This window comes from Sphaeramia orbicularis, chromosome 12 (assembly GCF_902148855.1).
Source record: "Sphaeramia orbicularis chromosome 12, fSphaOr1.1, whole genome shotgun sequence".
NCBI lineage: Eukaryota > Metazoa > Chordata > Actinopteri > Kurtiformes > Apogonidae > Sphaeramia > Sphaeramia orbicularis.
This window is the reverse complement of record NC_043968.1, coordinates 75,902,555-75,928,910: the sequence shown is the minus strand read 5'-3', so window position 1 is coordinate 75,928,910 and position 26,356 is coordinate 75,902,555. Positions and strand designations below refer to the sequence as shown.

The following is a 26,356-nucleotide window of genomic DNA, read 5'->3' as shown; positions in this document are numbered from 1 at the left end:
AACTATTACATGATCAAAAACAAATTAATTTTAGCAAAAAAAAGTCTCAGTTTTGAATGTCTGGGGTCGCCAGAAATTTGTGATGTTAAAATGGGGTCACGAACCAAAAAAGGTTGGAAACCACTGGGTTAGGGGGTTAGGATTTGGTTAGGGTAAGGGGTTAAGGTTGGGGATGAGGTTAGATGATCTGCAGGTGAAGCCACTGTTTAACATGCATTTCTAGGATTAATGATGCTCGGATAACATAACCAATGAAGTTTATTTATAATAATTAGTCTGTCTGCACTAAAGACATTTGATTTGTTCATTTTAACCTGCAAGAGTTTTGCATTTCGCTGCCAGTGAGGAGATAAAGTCATCATGACTGAAGCTCAAGTTCAGATAATCTCCGAAGTGATGTCTACAGAACCAACAGGAGATAAAAATCATGTAAAACACAAAAAAAATTTATTGTTACAGGTGATGAGTGCATGAAGATAGTGTGAAAACAACAAACTGTAAGAGAAAATGAGTCTGAGTGTAATTAATTCACTACACCTCTAATTATTAAGTTATCTTATTAGTTAAAACTGAAGAGTGTCTAAGAGATGGGTTATTCTTGGCCAATTTCCTTTTTTATTTATTTATTTATTTTTAAAAACTGTTCTTGGTTTTACATGTTACAATTTCATAAAATTAAAAATACATTTTCAGAACCATTATTTACTTAAACCTACATTTTTATCCATTAGTTCTTAACCTGTAGCCTAACTGTATTTACTAAAAGCAAAGATACTTCAGATACTGTAGGATGGTAAATTATTCCTTGTGAAACCATCAGTGTTGGCCAGTCCATAACAAGGCACTGAAAATTATTTGGAGATATAAAACAATATAAATAATATTCTGGCCCACCGGTGTTGTGCCTCCTTTAGACTCGGGTCCTCTACCAGAGGACCCTGGGACCCCGAAGGTTCTGTTGTGGATCTTAGCTGTTCCTAGGACTGTTCTCTTTTGGACTCAGATCTCTGATGTTGTTCCTGGTATCTGCTGGTTCCATCCACTCAGTTTGGGGGGGTCACTGCCCATAGTGCCCCCATCACTACTGGTACCACTGTTGCCTTCAAACCCCACATTTTCTCTATCTCCTCCTTATTGAAGGTGGTTTTAACTAGATTCTCTAAGGGATTTGAACTGGCTCCTTAAGCTTTAGGTGAATGGGTAACATGAGTCTGTGATTTCATTGGAAAATAGAAGTAATTACCCCAGGGTTCAATTTTTACACCCTGCGGGAATCATTTTTATTTTCTTGTCCTTAGTTTGTTTGATGTGTTTAGATACGCATATGTTCTTTTAATCAATTACAGTGTTTTTGAGGTGTGGCTTCTAATTGAAATTTTTAATCAACTAAAAACAACATGTCTAGACTTACTGGATATATCCATTCAGCTAAAATAACAAAAAGGTATTATTTGTGTTTACAGAACAGATTACTCTGTTTCTTCAAACTTATCTACTGATCTTACCAAACATGGATTATTTTCTTTTGTCTTTGCATTTTTGCAAATGCTGTATATTTTTGATGTACACCTTTAGAGAACAATTCTGTATGATTGAGGTTTTTCTGTATGCACCTGCTTCTGCTGTGTTGCAGCCTGACTGGAATTGTTTTGCGACTGGACGAGTGGCAAAGCTGAAGTCTGTGCCCTCTGTGACTGGAGGGCTGCAGCTGGTTGAGAAAGGTCTAAACTGATACCTGTGGGATTTTAAAAACAACACAGACATTACTCAAGAGCATGGGCAAACGTAATAATAACAACACAGATGCAGTGTGTGAAACAATGTTCTTAAAGTGTTACACAGGAGCAACAAGTATTGCAGAAGGGATCTTGTTTAAGAACTGATAAGCTTCAGGGTTAAGTAATCACAGTAACCTCAGGCAATAATTTGACTAGATTATTGTGGTTCACTTTTCTCAGGCGGTCCCAAAAAGTCTTTAAAGACCCCTCAGTTAATCTAGAATGCTGCTGACCGTGTACTGACCAGAACCAGTATCAGAGTCCATATTTGTCCTGTGTTGGCTTCTCTGCACTGGCTCCCTGTAACTTCTAAAGCCCTTCATGTCCAGGCCCCTACTGATCTGACAGAGCTTTTAGTTCCATGCAGTCCATCTAGAGCACTACGCTGTAAACATGCAGGCTTATCAAGCTCCTCTGTTGTGGAACCACCTCCTTGCTACGGCCCAGGAAGCAGACACCCTCTCTATGTACAGTATGTACTTAAAAACCCATCCTTCTTGATGAAGCTTATAGTTAGGGTGGCTCAGGCTGATCTGAGTTCAGCTGCCATCGGCTTAGACTGCTGGGACACTCATCGGGATACACTGAGCTCCTCTCTGCTCCTCCTCTTCTCTGACCTCCTCTCTCCTTTTCTTCTCCTCTATTTATGCTCCTCCAAATCCATGTTACTGACTCTCTTTCCCTGGAGTCTCTGTGCTTTATGTCCTCACAGGTTTTCCCTGGATCATCTCTGGACCTGCTGGTATGGTCCCCCTTCATCATCATTATTCATTTATCCATATAGTTGTGATAGTGTTTATTATATAGTTCCATAGATTGTAGAGGTTTCTATTATTGGTACTAACAGCTGCTGCAGTAGTATATCCACTGTTAGTATTATATTTGCAGTAGTAGTATTAGCAGTTATGGGTATTTGTACTAGTACTGGTAGTAAAACTAGTAACAGCAGTTCTAGTTTTCAACAGTTATAGTTCAGTTTCCTGTGCATCCATGTGTCTCCCCCCATTCCCTCCCTTCTCCACCAATCTCTCTCTCTTTCTCTCTCTCTTCCTTTATCCCTCTCTCTTTAACCCTTTATCTGCTCATGTCAGTCATCCATCCTCCAGAGTCGGGGTCTGCTCCAGGTTTCTACCTGTTAAAGGAAGTTTTTCCTTCTTTTACTCCTGGAGGATTCTATTGGTGTCTGTGAATTGGCGTAAGAGTCTGGTTTAGACCAGCTGTAAATGGAAAGTGTCATGACATAACTTTTCTTATGATGTGACACTATATAAATAGAATTTGATTGATTGAAACTATAAATCAATTTAATTCGTGGTGGTCTTAACCTGTGTTTACAATCTGTTCCATGTGGGAATTGATATATTCACATTATACATAAAGGATTAAAAGGATTCCTGTTACTTACAGTATATGCTATTAAAATAACAAGTAATCTATTTTCCCGCTCAATGAGAGGAGACAATGGAGGCAGACAGAATGCCGTACGTACCCACAGGCTGAGTAGTACCACCAGACAGAGCAGCCCGTTTACGAGGGGTGAGGGCAGCAGGCTGGATGGGTAAGATCCCAGCAGCAGGCTGGGTATGGACAGCTTTTGGCCTCTGGCGAGGGGTGATGGAGGTTTCAGTAGTGGGAATGGGATCTGTCAGTCTGGAAACAAGGGAGGATGTTAGCCTTCTGTTAATAAATGTATGATAAATCTGCTCATAAATATCAGATCAGCAAGTGGACCTAATTATTTCACAAGCTGAAGTGCTCCTATAGCTTTAATGGTAACAGTGTAAGCAGGTGGTGCTTACCTGGGCTTAGTCTGGCTTTTCTTAGCTGCAGCAGCCTCACTTGCTCTGATTGGCTCCGGAAGTTTAGAAGGAATCAAAGAATTCTGGATACGGAAAAGAAATGTTAAAGCTTTAAAACTATACAGATATCAATATCAGTACCAAGTGATCACTGAAAAAAGCACATCTATTAGCATAAAAGTCAGTATAGCACTGTGGAAACATACTGACTCTAGCAGCTGCCAATAACATTGAAGAATGCTAACATTTGTGTCTAATGAATACAGCTAATGAATGTGCTTTCTTCTCCACAGGGTGACAAGTCAGATGTCTGTTGACAATGCCAACACCTCAGCAGATGGTAACACAACTAGGATATTAACTGAATTGAAAAAAAAAAGATATACTAACCTTCACATTCTGAACTAGACAAGTCCTCTGGGCAAGTTTAAAAGCAAAGTACGACACCTGGTAGATATCTGGTCGTTTGTCTGGGTCTGGTTCTAGCATGTACCCTAAAAACATACCATGAAAAGGAGTGGGACAAGAACCACAGATTTAGTTTTAAAAAAAATGCACTAAAGTGAAAGCCTTTGTAAAAACTTTAATGAATCCACAAGTTAATATTTCAGAAGTACTAACTAATGAGGCAATGAAGATCATAAGAGTAACGGGAGTTATCTGGTATGGTGAAACTTCCATCACAGATGGCCACCTGGCTTTCACCAAAGGGCAGAGTGAAGAAGCACAACTTGTACAGCAAACAGCCCAGCGCCTGGAGAAGAAAATCACACACGTGCCATCACATGAACACACAAGAAAAGAGAGCCAAGCATAAATTAAACACACCTACAACAAAGAAACACATCACACACTCTTATGATACTACATACATACCAAAATGAGATCATCTGACCAGGTTTATATATACACAGACTGTCTTCTTTAAAATATCACCTAAAATGTTTTTTCATTTAATTCAAATGGTAAAATTTTAATTTATGTTAAATTGATTACACAAGGAGTGAAATACTTCAAGCCTTAGTGGTTTTAATTTTGATGATTACAACTTACAGTTCATGAAAATAAAAAACTCAATATCTCAAAATATTACAATATTTCCTAAGATAAAAAAAAAAGATTCATAATATAGATTTGTCAAACTTCTGAAACCCTTAGTTGAATACCGTGGTGGAGGGGTTTGAGTGACTGAATGATCGTAAAAGCTATGTTATCAAATCAAAATCACATCAAGTTTTATTTATATAGCACCAAATCATACAACAAAGTTATAACATGACACTTTACATTTAGAGTAGGTCTAGACCAGATTCAAAATAAGCCAAAGCCAAATAAGCCTTATCGAGGCTCCTATTCGGGTCTCACAATGAAAAACTGGCCCTAAGTGATGCGTCAGACAAAGCACAATTCGTGATCTTTATGATGGAACAATAAAGGATCCAGATACCCTTGCGCAGATCAGGGTTACCAGGGCCCCACCCTGGAGCCAAGCCTAGAGGAGTAGCTCCTTGGCAAGTGCCTGGTGGCCAGGTCTATGCCCATGGGACCTATCCGGGCTCAGCCCTAAGGAGCCACATGAAAGGACCCTCCTGTGGGCCCATCACCCACAGAAGGAGCCATATGGGTCTGGTGCATTGTGAATCAGGTGTCAGCTGGGTACAGAGGCCCTGGTGGTCAGATCCCTGGCTGCCTAAACTGCTTCTAGGAACTTGGAACACCACCATCCTAGTGAGGAAGAAGGATGAGTTGTTGCCGGAGGTTGAGAGGTATCATCTATATATAGTTCAGTCCCTGTATGAATGGAGCAACTCAGATTCATTCTCAGTGGGGGTTGGCCTCTGCCTGTGTTGCCCTTTGTCAAAGTCTGGTCAGAATTTTTAGGGACAGAATTCCTAGGCACAGTCAGAAGGCGGAAGTTGTCGGATTTGGTGCTTCAGTATCACATCTCAGCTTTTTGTAGATGATGTGGTCTTGCTGGATCATAAAACTATGACCTCTGGCTTACACTGAGGTGGTTTGCAGCCAGGATGAAGATTAGAACCTCCAAGTCTGAGGCCATGGTTCTCTGTCACAAAAGGATGGAGAGCCTCCTCCACGTTAGTGAAGAGCTCCTGCCCTAATTGGAGGAGTTTAAGTATCTCTGGGTCTCTTTCACAAATGACGGAAGGATGGAGTGAGAGATCAACAAGTAGATTGGCCTGATGTGGTGAAGAGGGAGCTAAGCCAAAAAGTGAAGCTCTCAATTTACTGGTTGATCTACATTCCTACTTTCACCTATAGTCATGAACTGAGGGTAGTGACAAAATCAATAAGATCATGGATACAAGCAGTGGAAATGAGTTTCCTGATGAACTTCTGAAAAGTATGTAGATCTATGCACTCAATACATGGTTGGAGCTCCTTTTGCACTAATTATTGCATCAATGTGGTGTGGCATGGAGGTAATCCTGTGGCACTACCAACGTAGGGAAGTCCAGATTGATTTGACAGTGGCCTTCAGCTCATTTGTATTGTTGAATCTTCCTCTGAACATTAACTCATATACGAAGGGATTCTGACCTGAATCCATAGACAATATATAATACCAGGGTCAGCAAGCCAGGTTTGAATAGTTTTGACACTGTGGGCAGATGCCACGTCCTGCTGGAAAAGAAATTCATGTCCATAAAGCTCATCAGCAGACGAAAGCGTGACATGCTCAAAAATCTTTGATCAGCTTGGATTCTGTGCCTCTCCACTCTTCCTCCAGACTCTGGGCTCTTGATTTCCAAAAGAAAAACAAAATTTGCTTGAATGTGTAACAAGGTTATTACAGTCAACGAAAACTAACGAAATGACGAAAACTAGAATTGTAAAAGCATTTTCGTTAACTGAAATTAAAAAAAAAACTATAATTAAAAGAAAAAAACGATAACTGAAATTGTATTGTGTGCTTACAAAACTAACTAAAACTTATACAAATTATGGATAAAATTCCCTTTGTTTTCGTCTTTGTCAATGTCAGATTGATATGAAATTGATTTATTTCCCTCAAGCAATTTTAGCTAGTGGCACCATATGACATTGAACGGTCCGTCACTTGTCGTCACTTGTGGTTTACAGTCATCTTCTGGTCCCCACTCTACCTGGAAACATGGAGACTAAAGTTGGGAGAAAGCAGCAGAGTTCTGTCTGCGATTTATTTGAATACGACGGTGAAGAAGACAAAAAATATATAAAGAAACTAAAACTAAACTGAAACTAAGCATTTAGAAAATAACAAAAACTAATAACAACTAGCAAACCTGCTCTAAAAACTAATTAAAACTAACTAAATTAGAGAAAAAAAAGTCAAAATAAATAAAACTAAACTTTAATGAAAAATCCAAAACTATTATAACCTTGATGTGTAATGGAGACTTGGGACCACTAAGCAGTAGTCCCGTTCTTTTTCTCCTTAGCTCAGGTAGGACTCTCCTGACGTCTACAGTTCAGGCATGTCACTAGGAATGGAACACTTGTAGCCCATTTACTGGACATGTCCATGCATGATGAGTCTTACTTTTACTCTTTTTAATGTATTTATTTACTTTTTAAATCTTTTTTACTAGAGTCATGGTTTGGGAACCTGCCCTTAAAAGAAAGGAACTCACTCAATCTAACCATTGAATGGTCTAGTCTGGTCTAGTCCGCTCATTGGACAGTCCCAGCTGTACCTAGGGTCACTGTATACTGTCACAGCCAGCTCCATCTCTAATGATGACTCTCAGCCTTGAGTAAGTGAGTTCCAGCTCCTGTCGTCTGGATGGAGATTTAAAGTTCTGAGAGCTAATACAACATGCTATAAGGAACTGTTTTGTTCCTGCTGCAGTTTCTCTTTTAAACAAGTCTTTGTGTGCTTCAATCACATTATTTATTTCTATTTATTGGAAGCTTAATCTGGTTTTAACTTATTTATTGTCCCCTGCTCATTCTCAACAGGATTTTATTGGCATTTTAGTGGCTTTTATTTTTGAATCCTGATTTCTGTTTGTAATGCTGATCAGAGAACGTTCTAAGTACCGGCCCATGCCTCTGTTTAGTGTTGCTTTAGTCTCCACTTCTGTCCTGTGTTTTAAATGCCTGTGTGTATTTTGATGTCCTCTCCTGCTTCTACAGAACAAATCTACCTACGGGTCCCAATAGTCTCCTCGAACCTTGGCTCTTGGTACAGTGACTTTAGCCACAGTTTGTTCTTTGCGAACAACACCCATGTTCTAAAATCAGCTCTGCCTGACAACCTCCTCCTCTCCTGTGGTCATCCCAGTTTCCTGTCACACTTTTCCCTTCCACTCAACTTTCCAAGAATACACTTTGGTAGAGCACTCTGTGAAGAGTGAGCCCTTTCAGCATGACCTTCTGTGGCGTGGTTCGTCCTCCTTGTGTTTGGGATGTGTCAAGGAGTGTCTTCTGGACAACTGTCAACTCTGCAGGATGGTAGTTGCCATTGAACCAGACTGAGAGATTCATGATATGTAATGCAAAAAAGGTGATTTGATCAAGCTTGAAATTAAATAATCTAATATCTTGAGAAACAGTTTTAAAAAATTTTTGAGGTGTAAGACAAAATTATCAAAACGAGTGGAACAAGTGAGCAGGGTTTATTAATACCTCTGCGCATTGCACAACACTTTGCCCCTCCTGCTCACTGATACCCCTGCCTATCCAGGGATTAATTTTGAGTCTTAATTTTCAATCTATTCAAGAATGTTCCTTTTTTGTTTAACAAATATATATTATAAAGGTACATTATAAAGATCATCAGCAAGAAGCTTAGTACGGAAGAGACCACTGTTGGTCTCATAATTCAAAAATAGGACCAATGGCCCTGTAGCTTACCGGCCAAATTAAAAGCTATGGGAAATGTATCCAGACGCCATTTATTATCACCCAGTTCTGTGTATTTATTATATTACAGAAATAGCCCATGTTTTGGTCATATTCCAATCAGATCTGTAAAAAACTCAAATTCCAACTTGATATCATTGATACTTACTGATTTATTGGATCAATCCACTTCCCATCTGTTATAATGGGAAAATTTTTCAAAGTCACACCAAATCCAGAATCAGATCCAAATCGAAATAATTTCAATACCTTGTGTTGACATCATCATACAGAAGCTGTATACCAAGTTTGAAGTCAATCAGAACTGTAGTTTGGGAGAAAAAGACGATTGAAATGTTTTCCCCATAAGAGCCCATGTTAAATTTTCCATAAGTTCCTGGATCCAGAAGAAGATCCTGATCAGCATGTGGCCATTATGTTCTGGTCATCTCCCCATCAGGGCTGGACTGTAGAAATTTCAACTTGATATCATTTATATTTACAGAGTTATTGCATCGATCCACTTCCTATCTGTTATAATGGGGAAATTTTCAAATCCAGAATCAGATCCGGATCCAAATAATTTCACTAACTTTTGTTGACATCATCATAAAGAAGCTGTATACCAAGTTTGAAGTCAATCGGAATTGTAGTTTCAGAGAAGAAGACGATTGAAATATTTGTAACAGACGACAGACGATGACGACGACGGACGCTGCATGACGACAATAGCTTACAACCTATTAGCCGGTAAGCTAAAAATGGAAGAAATACAAGAAAGGAGTCAACCACCTCGATCTGGAGCTCCATTCAAGATCTTACCTTGTAGTGTCAGGATGATTCTGAGAAAAGTGAGGGATCGACTCTAAATTACTCAGGAGGACCTTGTTAATGATCTCAAGGGAGCTGAGACCACAGTCACCAAGAAAACCATTGGTTATACACTTCACCATAATGGACTGAGATTCTGCCATGCCTGCTGAAGAAGCCACATGCGCAGGCCCGTCTGAAGTTTACAAATGAAGGCCTGACTGATTCACAGAAGGCTTTGGAGAATGTGATGTGGTCAGATGGATCAAAATTGAGTTCTTGAGTCACTTTATTTGGAGGTAAAGAAATACTGAATATAACCCCAAGAACATCATGCCCACTGTCAAACAGGGAGGTAGAAACCTTCTGCTTTGGGGGTGTTTTTTGTTTTGGGGATGTTAAAGGTCCGGGAAAACTTCACTGCATTGAGGGGCCGATGAACAGGTTAGGGTTAGGGTGCACTGTAGAATCTTGGATGAGAACATTAAAGATGGGCTGTGGATGGATCTTCCAGCATTACCCAAATACATACAGTTAAGATAACAAGGCTCAAGAAGAAGCACATTAAGATCCTGGACATGTCTTAGCCAATCTCCAGACCCTAATCCCACAGAAAATCTGTGGAGGGAGCTGAAACTTCAAGTTATCAAGCAACAGCCTTGAAAACTTTCAGGATTTGGAGAGTATCTGCAAAGAACAGTAGCCTAAAATCCCTCCTGATGTGTGCAAACCTGGTGATAAAACTACAAGAAACGTCTGACGTCTATGCCAACAAGGATTCTCCACCAAGTACCAAGTCACATTTTGCTTGAGGATCAAATACTTATTTCAATCACTCAAATATAAATAAATCTATAATCTTCATTTATTGTTTTTTTCTGGAATCTTTTGTAGATACTCAGTCCCTCTCTGTTGAAATAAACCTACTATAAAGATTATGGACTGTTCATGTCTTTTTAAAGGGGTAAATTTACATAATCAAAGAATTATTTCCCAACACAGTACAATTTTCAATTTCTGACACAACTGATTGTTTGAGAAACACATGTACAGTCAGTACTTTGACTATGTCTCACAACAGTGGAGGATATAATATTCAAACTCGTAGTTACACTTATTTTATCTAAATGTAGGCAGTGTAATCATCCCTCACCCAAATATCTGCTTTTGTGGTGATGATCTTGTTGTTGTACAGGTTCACCATCTCAGGGGCCCGATATGATAAAGTGGTATACCTATAAGAAGACAAAAGAAGAAGACAAAATAGTAACACAAATATGCTGCAGATAATGCTCTCATAGAAGCCAATACATCAGAATTTTTACAGCAGTGCTCTGCAGGAACATGGACAAAATTCAGTATTTCCATTAAAACAACAAGCTGTGCCACATTATATAAAAGAGGATTGAAGGGCTAGACGATGCAGATATGCCCAGATCAGTGAAAAGATGTACAAACTTCTTTATTTCCTCCTCCACAGCAGCCACTCCCTCCGTCTGTGGACACTGGAACTTGTTTGTTGCACTGCCAAAATCACACAGTACATAATGACCCTTGTCGTGCAAGAGGATGTTCTCCACCTGTAAACAAACAAAGATCAAAGTTATTTTATTTGCTGTGAGGAAAATACTGTGCAGTGAATAATTATGGCAATTCATCACTTACAAACTAAATATTGCAATAAGATTGCTTCAAATTTTGAAAAATGCAGAGATTCTGATTAGAAATAGCCATCACTCATCCCCAGAGTCCTCCAGAAATCTGACAGAACTCTTGGAAAACATGTTAAAGTCATGTTAAAGTGGTGCAAAATTTTGTGATTGAAATACTGGATTATGACTCCACTTCCAGTGGTCATCATGATCCTTTGAGCTCATCCTTCTCTGAATCTACAAAAAACTGCATTTGTTTTCAATTTCTTTAAAAAAGGGATGTGATATATTGAGGAAGCCACATACTAAGTTACATTATGTATCATTATTACTTATATGTATGTAAGACTGGTTGTCCATCCACATTGAATATAATTAACCCTATAACGCCAAATGAGTTTTGAAGCCCTCTACATGATCAGTGTGATATTTGTTTCTTGAAAAACCTAATGTATACAATTAGATACATGTAATACACAGATAATCCACCAGGGGGGAGGAATTCATTCACCAGAGGCCTTTCCAGCAACACTACAAGACTGTCATTAATGAGGAAGGAGGAAGAACTTTGACAGTTTTGAAAAGGAATTACCAATTTGTTACACATTTGTGTTATATTATGTTTTTGTTTGTTCAAAAATAATAATATTTGAGCATTGAGATCTGATGGATCAAATATGATACGAAATTGAAACTCATACATGGAAATTGACATTTGAAAAAAAAAATTTTTTGGTTATTCAGAAGCACCAATAAAGGCTCCAGTTTCAAAGAACTGGAATTTTCTGTCAATGATTTAATGGTTCAGACTTTATGGGGTTAAAATATTTGATGTTAATAAGAACATCTGCAGTGAATTATGCCAGTAACGCCACATTAATGTGACAACTATGCTATTGGTGACCAGTCTCCTTAATCCAATCCAATCATTAAACACAATTTCAACTCATGCAAACATATCAATGAGTTAGTCAATGCCTGTCACAACACTATGATGAAGGTACATCTGTTTTCAGAGGACAGTCTAGATCAGGGGTCAGCAACCCTTGTCCTAGAGAGCCACTATCCTGCATGTTTTAGATGTTTCCCTCTTCCAGCACACCTGATGGTCATTATCAGGCTTCTGCAGAGCTTGATGATAGGCTTATCATTTGAATCAGGTGTGTTGGAAGAGGGATACATCTAAAACATGCAGGATAGTGGCTCTCTAGGACCAGGGTTGCTGACCCCTGGTCTAGATGCTCCCTGTAACAAATACAGACACGTTCTTTCACCTTTAGGTCTCTGTGGATGATAGGTGTCTTGCAGTGATGCAGGCAAGAAACAGCGTCACAGGTGTCACAGAAGATCTGCAGCACCTCAGCCTCAGTGAAGCCGGTCTGCAGCCGCTGATTCATCAAATTGACCACCTGCCCACCTGCATCATACACAGCAGCACAAGCAACAGAGAAATTACCCCTAGATCCAAAATTATGTATTTTATGTCTCCTTATGAGTCCAATTTACAAGAATACCCCATGAACTGCCATACTGACTTCATTTTTACCTCCATTATCATACCAGATACACTTTTCTACCAGGACATCAGTCATAGATACCAAGATAATGTCAATGAATCCACTGCACCTACAGTTACCTACATCAACACACCATCACCAACCAACACAGATACAGAGAAAAAGGAGTGAACCCTGATTCTGACTAAATTTACATGTACAAATATCCATATTTTGGTGCCTGTTTCATTGTTAGAACATATGTCTGTTGTTGTAACTAAGACCTAATTGATATTTCTATCAATTCAAAGTGGTACAGGTTTTCATCACTCCGGTTCTTATAGCGTTGTCTTATGTTGTGTTTGTGTTATATCCATATAAGATTAAAGGTTAAAGGCTAACTTGCTTTATTACCCCCAAAGGGAAATATGGTCTTCCGTATTTTACCCATCGCAATAAACAGACTAGTGCTGCCACAATTAGTTGACGTAATCAACCACGTAAATTAGTCAACGGCAATTTTTTTAGTTGTTTTACTCTTAACTGCCTATTTATTTTTGGTCTCCCCCCCATCTCAAATGCAGTAAGAACAGGATCTCCCTGCAACCGCTGCCAGAGACAAGCCTCGGGTATGGCCGCAGCTTTGTGCCACGGGTATGCCGTGATGGCACGGGTATGCTGTGGTGCCAAGGCAATCCATGCTGGTCTCCTGTCACAGAATACCGGCATTGGCTCCTGCAGCCGTACCCCCCCCACCCCAATTCAAAATAAAATGGATACAACAAAATTACAAGCACTTAATCATTTTTTTTAAATTAGTCATTTAGATTAGTCGACTAATCGAAAGATTAGTGGTTAGAAAATGTGTCGTTAGTGGCAGCACTAAAACAGACACAGTACCTAGCATTAGCATTAGCACACACAGTATAAGTGTTCTGCCATTGAAGGGGTTCAGGGACCAACTCCAGATCTTCATCAGTACCATGGTCATGGACACCAACAGGAGAATTCACCTTTAGGTGCAGCCTCCTTGTGGAGCATCTTAAACATAAAAATCCTCTGGAAACTCTCCAATCATCCTCTGACAGACTTGCTGCTGACTCTCCTGCCTTTTGCTCACAGAACAGGGGCCTTATATCACTGTGCGTTATTGATTCATTTAAAACAGGGGGGCGGTTTTCTCTCATTTTTCACTGAGAGACACACAGCCTCTTTCTAAGGTACGAAAACACAAAAAGAACTGGAACCCTATAAGCCAATAAACAGCCTATGTTTACTCATTCTGTCCATGGCTTTTGGATCAACATAATATATGACATTTCTATTATATATAATTCAGTACTGTGATGGATCATAACAGAGGTTTCATGGTGTACTGTATATAATCTGTCAGTTATTCAATGCTGTAGCTGTATTTGTTTCCTTCAGAACTCACCTTTGCAGTAGTCCATGAGTATGAAGACTTCCCATACGTCCCTTGAACCCATCGCTGTGACACTGGAGTCCAGATAACCAACAATGTTCTTGTGGCCAACTAGGTCTTTCTGCAAGAGCAGAAAGTTTAACATTTAACATAACAAAGTGCAAAACCTCTTGAGCAAAAAGGACACACCAACATGAGATACTTGTACAAGAAAATAAGGTAAAATAAAACAAAATAAAATATTTTATTCCAACTATATAGGCAACAGTGTAAAATCCCACTTAGGCCTAAGTTGTTGGCATGTACAACATTCTGTTGGATGTTTGCAGAATCAGTTGCTTTAGTTATTTGAGCAGCCATTGAAAGAAAGAAAGAAAGAAAGAAAGAAAGAAAGAAAGAAAGAAAGAAAGAAGAAAGAAAGAAAGAAAGAAAGAAAGAAAGAAAGAAAGAAAGAAAGAAAGAAAGAAAGAAAGAAAGAATTTTAAGGCAACACTTCTACAATTGAAAAGCAAATTCTTCCAGGCTTCTGAAGAAATATTAACATATTTGAGCTCCTCTCAGGACATTTGTACGTCAACAATATCAGCAATAACAACAACAACAATATCATAAAACGTATCCTTCTTTTGACAAGGGCTGCACAATTTGGAAAAACATTTTATTATATATATTGTGGGCAATATTCCAACGTGCGATTAGAATTTCAATTTCTTATTGATTTCTCATTTTAAATGTATATTTTTTCAAAAACAAACACATTTTAACTGATGAACAAAATGAAACTTTGATTTGACATGTTTTACACAGTACCTCTCTGTGTTCAGTGTCAAATTATCACCATTCAGGTAAACACAGGTTATATTTATTTGTTCATAACCTAAATCCTCCAGAATCTGACCTAAACGACAGTGTTTGGCGATTCTACTATTGCACAGGCTGATGTTGTGATTAAGGCTGTGATTTGAATAACAATGCAGCCTTATTTTGGACCATGTGAAAATAAACAGTATTTCTTTAAGCGGGGACACGATAAGGTATTTGCTGGTCTTACATTTTGGATTAAGATATAATTAAAATGCAAAAACAACTTGTGTTGGAAAAATATTAAAAAAAAAAAAAAAGGAAAAAGTAGTCCTTAAATCAGGATCTGACTTTGATCCCAGATGTTTGTTCAAATGTGTCCAACCCCAGTCAGATCCGTATTATCTCTAATCCATTAGTCTGTCTGTGCTTCTGTACCTGAATCACTTCCCTCACAGTGAACACCTTCAAAGATGACTCCATCATAAACACAGTCCACTTGCTTACATAACAATCCTAAATGTCACTTGGGCCTTTCCGGAAATTTTGTTGCGAAGTACATTGTGGGAATGGGAATTCCATGCAGCAACCAAGCAAAAGCGGTTTCTCACAGATTCAGCAAGAAAACGATCCAGATGGTTCCACTGTAAACTCCTCCAGTTCACCAGGGTGGTTTTCCAGAATGAGTCTAGTCGGTGGATGGAGGTAAAGGACACATTTTGGGTTCAATACTCACCAACGCACAGACAAACTGCTGCTGCACAGAACTCACATGACCACAATGCACTTCACAATAAAATTTCCAAAAAGGCCCGAGTGACGTTTGGGTTTGTTCTGTAAACAAGCGGACTGTGTTTATGATGGAGTCATCTTCAAAGTCGTTCAGCATGAGGGAAGTGATTCAGGTGCATAAGCACAGAAAGACTAATGGATTAGAGATAATTAGGGTCTGACTGGGGTTGGACACATTTGAACAAACATCTGGGATCAAAGTCAGACGCTGCTTTAATACTTCACATGCATAGAAATATTACATCAACCTGTTCTATGATGCAGCTCAGGCAAAATAGAAGGGAGCACTTTGTGTACATGCACACTCCATCCAAACCATCCACTAGAGGCCGAGCATGGGCTAAAATCAGCTGCTTTATGGACAGAAAAGGGTATTTTGGAACTTCTTCCAAATATGCACAATTTGTTTTCAAAAGACACGTGTTTTGAATTGTGGTTTCAAAACACACAGACAAACCTGTAAATCCAGAATAAAAACCAGCAGAGAAATGGTTCAACTCACCATTATTTGAATTTCGCATTTGCACACGTGCAGATCATGCTCATTGTTGACATACATCCTCTTCAGCGCACAACGCACTCCTTGATTTGTTTTCACAAGGAAAACTATTGCAAAACCACCTGTGGGAACCAATGAAAATGTGAAACCTTGGTTAGATGACAGGCCAATACCCCAAATCCTGCTTGTTAACATTTGGACATGTCCGATTCAAATCAACATCAAAGTAAGGATGTGGCAATATTAAAAACTAAGTTTACCACATTTGTCTGTATAAATCTAACAACAGTTTAATTATTCACATACACCTTATGAGAAATATGAGCATTAAATACAGCAAATATGACATGACTTCAGTAAACAAAGCACATTACTGAAATATCCAACCATGCACAAACTCTAAATAAACCCTGCAACACTCATTCTCCATCATCGTCATAAGAAACAATGTGATGAGGACTTTGACAGAAAAACAGTCAAACTATGTAGAAAACAATGAGAAGACATGTTCTGTTAGTGTCACCAACTGTTTTATATGCGTGTAAACTAATGATTACATCAAATAAATCATATGTCCACATACAAGCATTTTGAAAATCAGTAACAACACAGTCTTCTGAATCCAACTGGTGCAGCCTTATAGTGTCATGTATTAGTCATGTCATGCTGCAGGGTTTACACACAGGCCTTCATTGAAGCTTAACCATCTGGTGTGGATCAGACCTCAAATTCAGTTTGTGGAGTTCAGCAACGACGGACTCATTGATTTTACTCTGCATGCTCAGCCCGTCATTTATTAAAGGGTATTGTAAGACACTGTAGTGCTTTAATATTTGCATGTGTTCCACATGTGTATGTAAGATAAATGCAGATATTCTGACCAGAACACTGTCTTATTATTGACTGAACAGTCATGATGAAAGATTAACACTGTAGCAATAATAATGACCTTATGCCTATGGGGATGAAAACTCATAGAAAATGCATCAGTTTATGTACAGTCAGTCAATTCATCTGAGAAATATTGGAGTTTGTCTACAGCCAGAAAAGACCACTGAAAAAACACATTAACATTATTCAGCACAAGATGATTTCGATCAACTTTACCCTTTAATTACCCCGTAAGCCGTGTCCCTTCATTACTGAAATAATGACGTTTCACTGCCTCTCTGCAGAAGTCTAACGTGTGGCGTGGAAACTTCTCAATTCAAAGATGCAACATGATGCTCACAAAATAAGATGCATAAGACACTGTTCATATTACAGCCTGTGGTCGGTGCTTTTGAAAGGCCTTTCTAATTAAACGGGAATTCAGATTTGCCTGACGGCTTGTATAAATGGTAGTCAAATGTAGTAATATTGGAACCTGACATGTTGAGTGGGGCTGTGTATTGGCAAGAATCTGGCAATACGATACAAATCACAATACTAGGATCACGACACGATATATCATGATACTGTTAAAAAGGCAAATTTTTTTATTTGTTTTGTTTCTTTTTTAAAAGATTATTTCCTGGAATTACACCAGAAATATGTACAAATACTAAACATATTTTTATTTGATAAGAACAGGATCTAATGTTACATCACAAAATGTCCCTGTGTTCAAACTTAAATTATGTTTTACAGACATTACAGTTTAAGATCCTGTTCAAATGTTCATATTCTATTAGTTTAGAACTAACATCAGAATATTATTTTAATTCAATCCCAACAAAGGAACTAACATTATTTAACAAAACAGTGTTAAATAATAAATAAAATTCAAACAAAAAACAAAAATGGACCTCCACAATATCTGCATTTGAATAAATACCTAAAAATATCTATACAGTACTTTTTTAATATCGATATAGTATTGTGAAATGAAATATCGCGATATATTGCAGAACCGATATTTTCTTACACCTCTAATGTTGAGATGCACCAAGAATCATTGTGCATTTGAATCAAGAGATGAATTTAATACCAAACTATCATGAAAACTAAATCATACTCAAAACAAACTAATAACTCCTTCATTTCATTCACACATCTGAATCCAAAACAGGAAACTCTTGTTTATGTACAACTGAAAGAAGGCAGTAGGCCTGGGTTTGGCATAAGTGCATTTCCAAATGTTTTGCTCTATCATTGCTGAGGAGAAGGTATAGAATTGCATTCCTGTGTTGTCATGTGACTCATGCACTTGACGCATACACACCAACTTCTTAGTTCAATGACATGCCTTTAAATGTAGAGAAGCCAATGGCATCCATGTCCTGATGTGTGGACAGAGCACACTCAGACTCACCTTCTGCTATGATCTCCTCCACTGTAACCTGGTACCGCCCAACGGTGAAGGCTCGTCCAATGAAATTTCCACCTGCATGACTGGACCCAGATCCTCCACCTCCTCCAGAACCAGGCCCAGAGCTCACCAACTCCCGACGAGAATCAAAGAACTTCCTCATGTTGTCGTAATGATGCTCTTTGCGGCTTCAAACCCACTGCTCCCAGATGCGCAGATTACCGTCTGTGCTGTACTTGAGTTGCACCACAGACTCAGATGATGCAGATCAGGCTCTGACAGTCTTATCTACAGCCTCCGAATGTGCACGGATGCCTTTGACACTGAAGATGATGCGGACAGCTTGGATTTTTTGTGGCGAAATTCCCATTTGCTAGCCAACCCAAGCCAGATGGTGGTAGCTAGAGCGGATACAGCTAACGGTTATGTAAATGAATTACACCACCTAGGAGGCTAAAGCATCTCCGGAGAAAGCATGTTTGAGCTCTAAGCAGGCAGCTGTTTACGGACGGCTGCTGTTGATAACATTAGGTCCTTCTTCATCTGATCCAGCCATTACACAGCTACAGCTAGCTCAGTGCTAGCTATTCACGCGCTATGACATTTCGTGTAAGGTTACCCACAGTATCCTCTGAAGATAATGTTTTACACTGCGATGGAGCCCACGTTTAACCGGTGACACAACGTTCCCAGAAAAACTGTTTCCATCCTCAGTCGAGTGAATCTGTCGTGCGATGCCACATTACCTACTCGTCTCCTTATTTAATTGCGTCCATTTACAACACTATGATTTGACTAAGCTAACGCATTAGCGCGAACCTGCCTCTCATCGACACGATCAACCGCAGAGTTCACATGAATGTAAAGCCTTCATGTGCCCGAACTACACAATATGACATCTATCAAAACATTATACTGAGGTATCTACTCAGCATCCACATCACTGCAATCACAGCAATCTTTGGCTGCCAGCGATGTCGCTACATCCCAGTCGTTGCTGTTGACGCGCGGGGGGCTTCTGGGTAATGTAGTCCAGAGCCTCCCCATCCCTGACTGTTGAGTAACTGATGATTATGTTGCGTTGCCTGTCTGTTGCTTCCATTCATAATCCAAATGTCCATGTTCTGAAAAACTACACAGGTCAAACACGTAACATACCGCACCAAGCTGTAGTTTAGAGCAGCTCCAGTGAGATATGTGAGGAAATATGTGGATATGTGTGGATAAACATGGAAATATTGGAAATATATACATGGATATTTGTGCAAATATGTAAAAATATGTGGATATTTGTGGAAATATATGGATATATGTGCATACGTGGAAATATGTGGATATATGTGGATAAACATGGAAATATATACGTGGATATTTGTGCAAATATGTGGAAATATATGGATATATGTGCATACGTGGAAATATGTGGATATATGTGGATAAACATGGAAATATTGGAAATATATACGTGGATATTTGTGCAAATATGTGGAAATATGTGGATATTTGTGGAAATATATGGATATATGTGCATACGTGGAAATATGCAGATATATGTAGATAAACATGGAAATATTGGAAATATATACATGGATATTTGTGCAAATATGTGGAAATATGTGGATATATGTGGATAAACATGGAAATATATACATGGGTATTTGTGCAAATATGTGGAAATATATGGATAAATGTGCATACATGGAAATATGTGGATATATGTGGATAAACATGGAAATATTGGAAATATATACATGGATATTTGTGCAAATATGTGGATATTTGTGGAAATATATGGATATATGTGCATATGTGGAAATATGTGGATATATGTGGATAAACATGGAAATATGTGGAGATATATATGTGTGTGTGTGTGTGTGTGTGTGTAAACGTGGAAATACATGGATATACATAAATACATGTAAATATGTGGATATACGTGTAATTATGTGTATATACACATAGATATGTGGATATATGTACATGGAAACATATGGAAATATATGGAGTTTCCTTCAGATTCCTTCGGGAATGTAGTTTTTAAACCCTTCAATAATTTCAATAATTTTCTTAATTCTAATAATGAAATGTTGTTTGTCCATAAATAAAATAATTATTGATGTCTGAGAGTCTGAGTCTGTCTCTTGGTCAGATTACAGAGAGGTGATTTGAAAATCTGTGATCTGTACAGAGGGAAGAATGAAATCAGTCGCAAAAGGCCTTTTAATACATCCATGGACCACAGGTGTCCATGGTTACAATGAGGGTCTCCTGATCCTCCAGGGTTAGAGTTAGAGTTAAAGTCTCCTGATCCTCCTGGGTTAGAGTTAGGGTTAGGGTTAGGGTCAGGGTTGGGGTTAGTGTATCCTGATCCTGATGATTAAAACTCTACATCCAGGAGAATTTCAGATAGCAGGTTCAACAAACTCTAAGTCTAACCCTAAACTCTGAGTATTCGGTTCCAGAACAGCAGCTTTGAATTGGTTCAATCAACCCAGAGTAGGTTTACCCAGAGTTATGCACATGCACAAACCACAATAAACAAGCCATTATCAGTGGAGCCCCGATACCTGGATTCACCATGGCAACTGCTGACAACAAACATGCCAGTTATTACTCCACTGGAACAAGAGGTTCTAGTTCAAACGTACGGGGAATATGAAGGTATTCAGTAGAAAAGGCAACTCTGCTGCTGTTGCTGCTGCTAAGGAGAGAGAAGCATCATGGGAGAAAACTGAAGCCTGAGTCAATGTGTAAGTTCAAATACACTAGTCCACTGACTTCATATATATATATATATATATATACTTTGTAAGGGTGACACGGTGGTGCATACTATAGTTTTTGACTGTGGTGAAGTCACACTTTAAAAGTCTTTTCACAGAAAACACTTGTTTGTTACCTCCGCCAAGGAGGTTATGTTTTTGCCAGGGTTTGTTTGTTTGTTTGTCTGTCCGTTAGTGTGCAACATAACTCAAAAAGTTATGGACAGATTTGGATGAAATTTTCAGGGTTTGTTGGAAATGGGATAAGGAAGAAATGATTAAATTTTGGTGGTGATCGGGGGTGGGGGGGGCCACGGGGGGCGCCACTGATCAGCCTTGGCGGAGGTCTGCGCTCTCCGAGTGCTTCTAGATGTTTCTGCTCCAGAATTAATTTGAATGTGCTCTAAGATACTGAGTGTTGGCAGTTTTTCTGTTTAGGCATCATTGGACTCATTTACCTGAGTAATTTCTCCAGGTAAAGGAGGCTGGATCTCACACTGACCTCAATGATGAACAAAAGCCCACAGCAGCAAACTGCCCTCTCCCACTGTGGACACCAGGTGTCCCTTTATATTAACAGATGGACGTGTCTGGTGCATATTATTCAGTTTAACACAGATGCTAAGATGAGCTTGCGTTGGATATAAATGTAAGTCGGCGTGGGCGTGGACCGTATGTGTCTTCTGCAGGCAAACATGGCATCTGCTCTGGTCCTGTTGGCGTTCTGCGGTCTGACCCCGGAAATACTGCAGGTTTAACCCAGAAATCTGTCCAGTTTCTTCTCAGTTCTTTTCTTATTGGTATTTTCCATGGTTCCCATATTTATTCATCATTCTCATCCATTCATCTGAAAATTACAATTGAATCTCACAGCGATATGTCCGTGACTCCTCAGACAATACAAATAGGGATGATTGGTCCCTCTTCAGCAACACCAAAGATGTAATTTTTACAATACACAATTAAGAACTAAACTCCCTAGAACAGGAATACTGGGGTGCACATTTGTGATTTAAAAAAATAAAATAATAATAATATTTAAAAAAAAAAAAACATCAATACAAAGTTTAAAAGCTGTTTAAAAGCCGTTTAAAAGCAGGATTAGTATTGCAACAACACATCATCAGTAGGGTAAAACTAACCTGTCTCACGACAGTTTTTAAAGGTTTAAAAGGAAAAAAGGGGTGAAATGGACATAAGACATGGTTTTAGATAAATGATGGACAAACTGATGTGACATACCTAATCCATCTTTCCCATCTTTTCAAAAACAAACCTTGTTGTAGTCTTATTGCAAAAGTTAAAACACCTGTCCAGTTTCACCAGATAATCACAGTTAAACACAGAGAAGGTCTGAGACACTGTGATCGACCAAAGTTTCAGTCTGTCAGTGGTCACTAGGTCTGTTTTCATGTCGTCATCTCTACATACATTTTCAATTTGTGCATCAAAAACCCCAGAACAAGCAGGTACAAAAGGTGTGTATAAAATCCCAATTTAATCCTCAGTAGAGGAAGACCATTATATCGACCAGCTGATATTTAGATTTTCTTCCAATATCAGCCATTGGCCTTAATATTTTTTGAAAGCCGATATTTGATCAGTAGTAAAAATGTTATGAGATATTTGATCAGGCACCTGTGTGGGCAGCACTTGAAGTTCAATAAATTTTAAAAGAGTACTATGTGTATGTGTATTAATAATTTCATTTATATTGCTACATAAAAATCTTAATTATCTGACTGTTTCAATTGTATTTTACAGTCAATGTACTTTAAAAAAAAAAAAAAAAAAAAAAAAAAAAGAATCAGCCTTAAATATCAGCCTCAAAAGATACCGGCCATCAGCTGACCAGTTTTTAAAAAAATCAGCATCGGTCTTAGAAAAACCCATATCGGTCGACCTCTAATCCTGACATCCAGACTGGTCAAACCCTCTGCTCTTGAAACCTGGAATGTGATGATTTTCTCTCCCATCTCCAGGTCCATCTCATGTCCTTCTCAGTTACACTGGACAACCCTGATGACAGACTGACCTTTAAACACTGATACTATATCTTATACTGAACTATATGTTATAGTCATGATCTATAAGAGGTTGGTATTTAACGTCTGCAATAGACCCAGGTATGACTCAACTGCTCAGGTCAGGAGGTTCAAACACCAACAACCAGTTATACGAATATTTCCTATGAAGCCTATGTCCATAATGAACTGTATTAGGAATATACTTCTGTTGTGTTATATTGAACCCATAGGCTGAACAGTCATTGTCAGGAAGGGTTAAGGGGGTAAGGGTTAAGGGGGTAAGGGTTTCACTGCCCACAATGATTACACTGGGTTACAAAAAAATGTTTTTTTGCAAGTTGTCTAGGTTTTTCCAACTGAATTAGGACCATTTTGCACCGCTAAATCCAAAAATGACATCTGTTTTTCTCAATCAGGTCAGGTAGTTTTGCTAATTTGATTTTGAAAAATTTGATCTTCTCACAAAATTGATTACATTTTTTGTGACTTTATCAGTTGATTTTTTTGTATAGTTCTCACCCAAAATAGGTTTTAAGAGAAAAAAAATCATTTTCTAACAGGATGTATTTATTATTTATTATGTATTCACCGCAGATGTAGCAGAATACGTCAGGCTTATTTTTGCAAGATCTTCTAGTCGAAGCCATTTCATTCACCTGTAACATTAAAAAAAACATTAATCATAAATTGGCAAAAGTAAAATCTTCAGAGCTCGTTTATTGCAAGAAATATGAAGGAATTTTGTATCATATGATGTGAAAATGCCCATAAATGTAAGCAAAAATGTTAAAAAGCCAATATGTAGCATAGTTCAGAAAGTTGACCCGACTGAGCAAAATTAATGTGATTTTTGGATTCAGCACACCAAAATTATCCTAAATCAACTCAAAAAACTTAAACAATAAATTTGTTGTTGACCAGTGTTATACATGATGAGTTTTCAGTTGTAGCTTTTGACACCCATGAAATTATTTACTCAGGTACTTGTACAAATCCATTGTGACGTTTAATTAACATAAACTGTCTTTTTTTAAACTATTGTACTAATGACAGTCTGGATCATTTTTTTCAGGCCCTGGTCATATATTGTATAAATTAGAATTAAGAATATTTCAAAAACATGGAATCATTTTGTTGTGCTAACATTGGATATTAATAACATTCTGTACATTTTTTTTAATATAATGGATGTGTTTTGTCCCTGATTTGAAGAATGACTGTGCTATAATGCTAAAATATAAAGGTCACACAGACAAGAAGTCCTGATTGTATGGGAGAAAATAGATGAATAAGACACACAATAACTGGAATAAAACATTGGAACATTTCCAGATGGACAACGCATGAGAATTCTTCAGTTAAAATTCCATATCAGTAGCTGGAACATTTGAAAGGATTAAAACTCGTGCAGCACAGAGGTCACATTCAACTGGTCCTACACAAAATGACTCCTGTGAGAAAGAATGCATAGTTGAAAATGATGCGTCACACACCTTGAATCACCCTTTTACAACCCAATTCGACCGATAAATCCTATCTTTGTCATCGTGGAACAGGCTGGACAAAGAAGACACTCCTCATTTTCAACAGACTCAGCTGACAGAACTCACTCTAATCCAATCATGTGGAATCAGAAACTCAGTTGTACATCTCAGAGTTTAATAACTCCAAAATGTAATAAACAAGTGAAAAGGTAGGCGGAGCTTACTAATACCCCCACCCAGTCACACAACACTTTGCCCCGCTGACCCAGGGATTCATTTGGAGTCTGAACTTTCAATCTTTTCAAAAATATTTTAAAAAGAAAAAAAAAAAAAAAAAGGCCCAAATTAAGAAAAAAACACATGTAAAGAACATGTCAGGTGTCAGTTTTGAAAAGAATTGGGTGAATAGTGTTTGACAAATGGGTTGGACAAAAATATTGGACAGACAGACGGAATCCCTGGTATATATTATACACCTGCCCTCTGGGGTGGGTGGGGGGTGGGGTATAACAAAGGAGAAAAAAAACAACAGACTGTAGAATAAGAAAAGGAGAAAAATAAGAATGTAGAGCAGTGTTTTTCAACCTTGGGGTCACAACCCCACGTGGGGTCACCTGGAATTCAAATGGGGTCACCTGAAATTTCTAGTAATTGATAAAAAATAAATATATGGTGAGCTGAGGGAGACAATCCCAATCCATAACAGACATGACAAACTGAAGCTGAAACTGAAGCACTGTGGTTCTGTTTATCTTTCAAATGTTCATTGTGGTCAGTTTCAGATGCTGCAGCTCTTTCATAATTCATGGTTTGAGTTCTTGTTTGTTCAGTATTAATTGTCAGCCTTGTAAATCCAAGCTGGATTGACTGTACATATCCTGACCAAGGAAAATCAAATTCTCCCTTTGTGCAGTAATCTACACCTGGCTTTTCTGCCTCCGTCCAGAAAAATATACATTACATAGACTAAATGTCCACTAAAATTAACCTTTATTTGCAACATAGTGTAGCAAACTATTACATGATCAAAAACAAATTAATTTTAGCAAAAAAATGTCTCTGTTTCGAATGTCTGGGGTTGCCAGAAATTTGTGACGTTAAAATGGGGTCAGGAGACAAAAAAGCTTGGAACCACTGATGTAGAGGAATCTTTAGCCTCAATGAAAAACACTTGAAGAACTGTTCATATTCATATGGTTTGCCCTAATCAGCTGAAGCACCGTTATACATAGCCATGCTACACATTAGCTCACATTGTCAAGGGACGATTTGAGTCGCGCGTACGTAGAAGCATTTATCTGTCAGCCATTGTTTACGACTCACAATGGCAACCACGCTAGGACAAACGACTCACTACGGGGCTGTGATTACTCTCCACCACTCAGTTCCCCCCAGATTTACATCAAAACATTTGTCAGCTGGATAGGCTCTCATCTGTGAAATAAACTTAAAGGAGGCATATAAATTGACTTCTGATTGCTAGAAAGATACTCTTTGAAGGTAAAGTCTCTGCACTTTAACATAATTTGACTCATACAACAGTGATTTGTTCTACTGAGGTTGCCGTAGCGAGTTGTAAAACATGGCCGACAGAGTTAAATGCTTCTACACATGCGCAACTCACATCGTCCAGAGACTCAAATCGTCCCTTGACAAACATAACCATGTAACACATTAGCTAGCACAATGATGCTACATGTTTGCTAGCATTTACAAATTTAGAATGAGCTACAGAACATCCTCCTTAAATTGAAAATACCTTTTAACTCTTTCATGCATAAGTCACTACAGTGGACAGTTCTTCTCCAGCTGTTCTCTTGTATATTAATGGGTTTAGTTGTTTTAGTTCCATATCAGCCAACACAGTGTTCACTTATGCATCATCTCATATCCTG

General features: G+C 38.4%; 1 protein-coding gene across 2 annotated transcripts in view; it reads right to left on the bottom strand.

Moving 5' to 3' along the window:
• LOC115430440 (AP2-associated protein kinase 1-like) overlaps positions 1-19,203 on the bottom strand; it is a 29,924-nt gene extending 10,721 nt beyond the window's left edge. For both annotated transcript variants that reach the window (XM_030150446.1, XM_030150447.1), the window contains exons 1-11: positions 18,189-19,203; positions 15,899-16,017; positions 13,816-13,924; positions 12,159-12,301; positions 10,691-10,812; positions 10,386-10,467; positions 4,199-4,331; positions 3,968-4,071; positions 3,578-3,660; positions 3,268-3,428; positions 1,614-1,735 (exon numbers count right to left, since the gene is read on the bottom strand). In XM_030150446.1, coding sequence (XP_030006306.1) covers positions 1,614-1,735; positions 3,268-3,428; positions 3,578-3,660; positions 3,968-4,071; positions 4,199-4,331; positions 10,386-10,467; positions 10,691-10,812; positions 12,159-12,301; positions 13,816-13,924; positions 15,899-16,017; positions 18,189-18,348 — 1,338 coding nt within the window. In that variant the 5' untranslated portion in view covers positions 18,349-19,203. The remainder of the gene's footprint in view (positions 1-1,613; positions 1,736-3,267; positions 3,429-3,577; positions 3,661-3,967; positions 4,072-4,198; positions 4,332-10,385; positions 10,468-10,690; positions 10,813-12,158; positions 12,302-13,815; positions 13,925-15,898; positions 16,018-18,188) is intronic.
• Between the last annotated feature and the right edge of the window lie 7,153 nt (positions 19,204-26,356).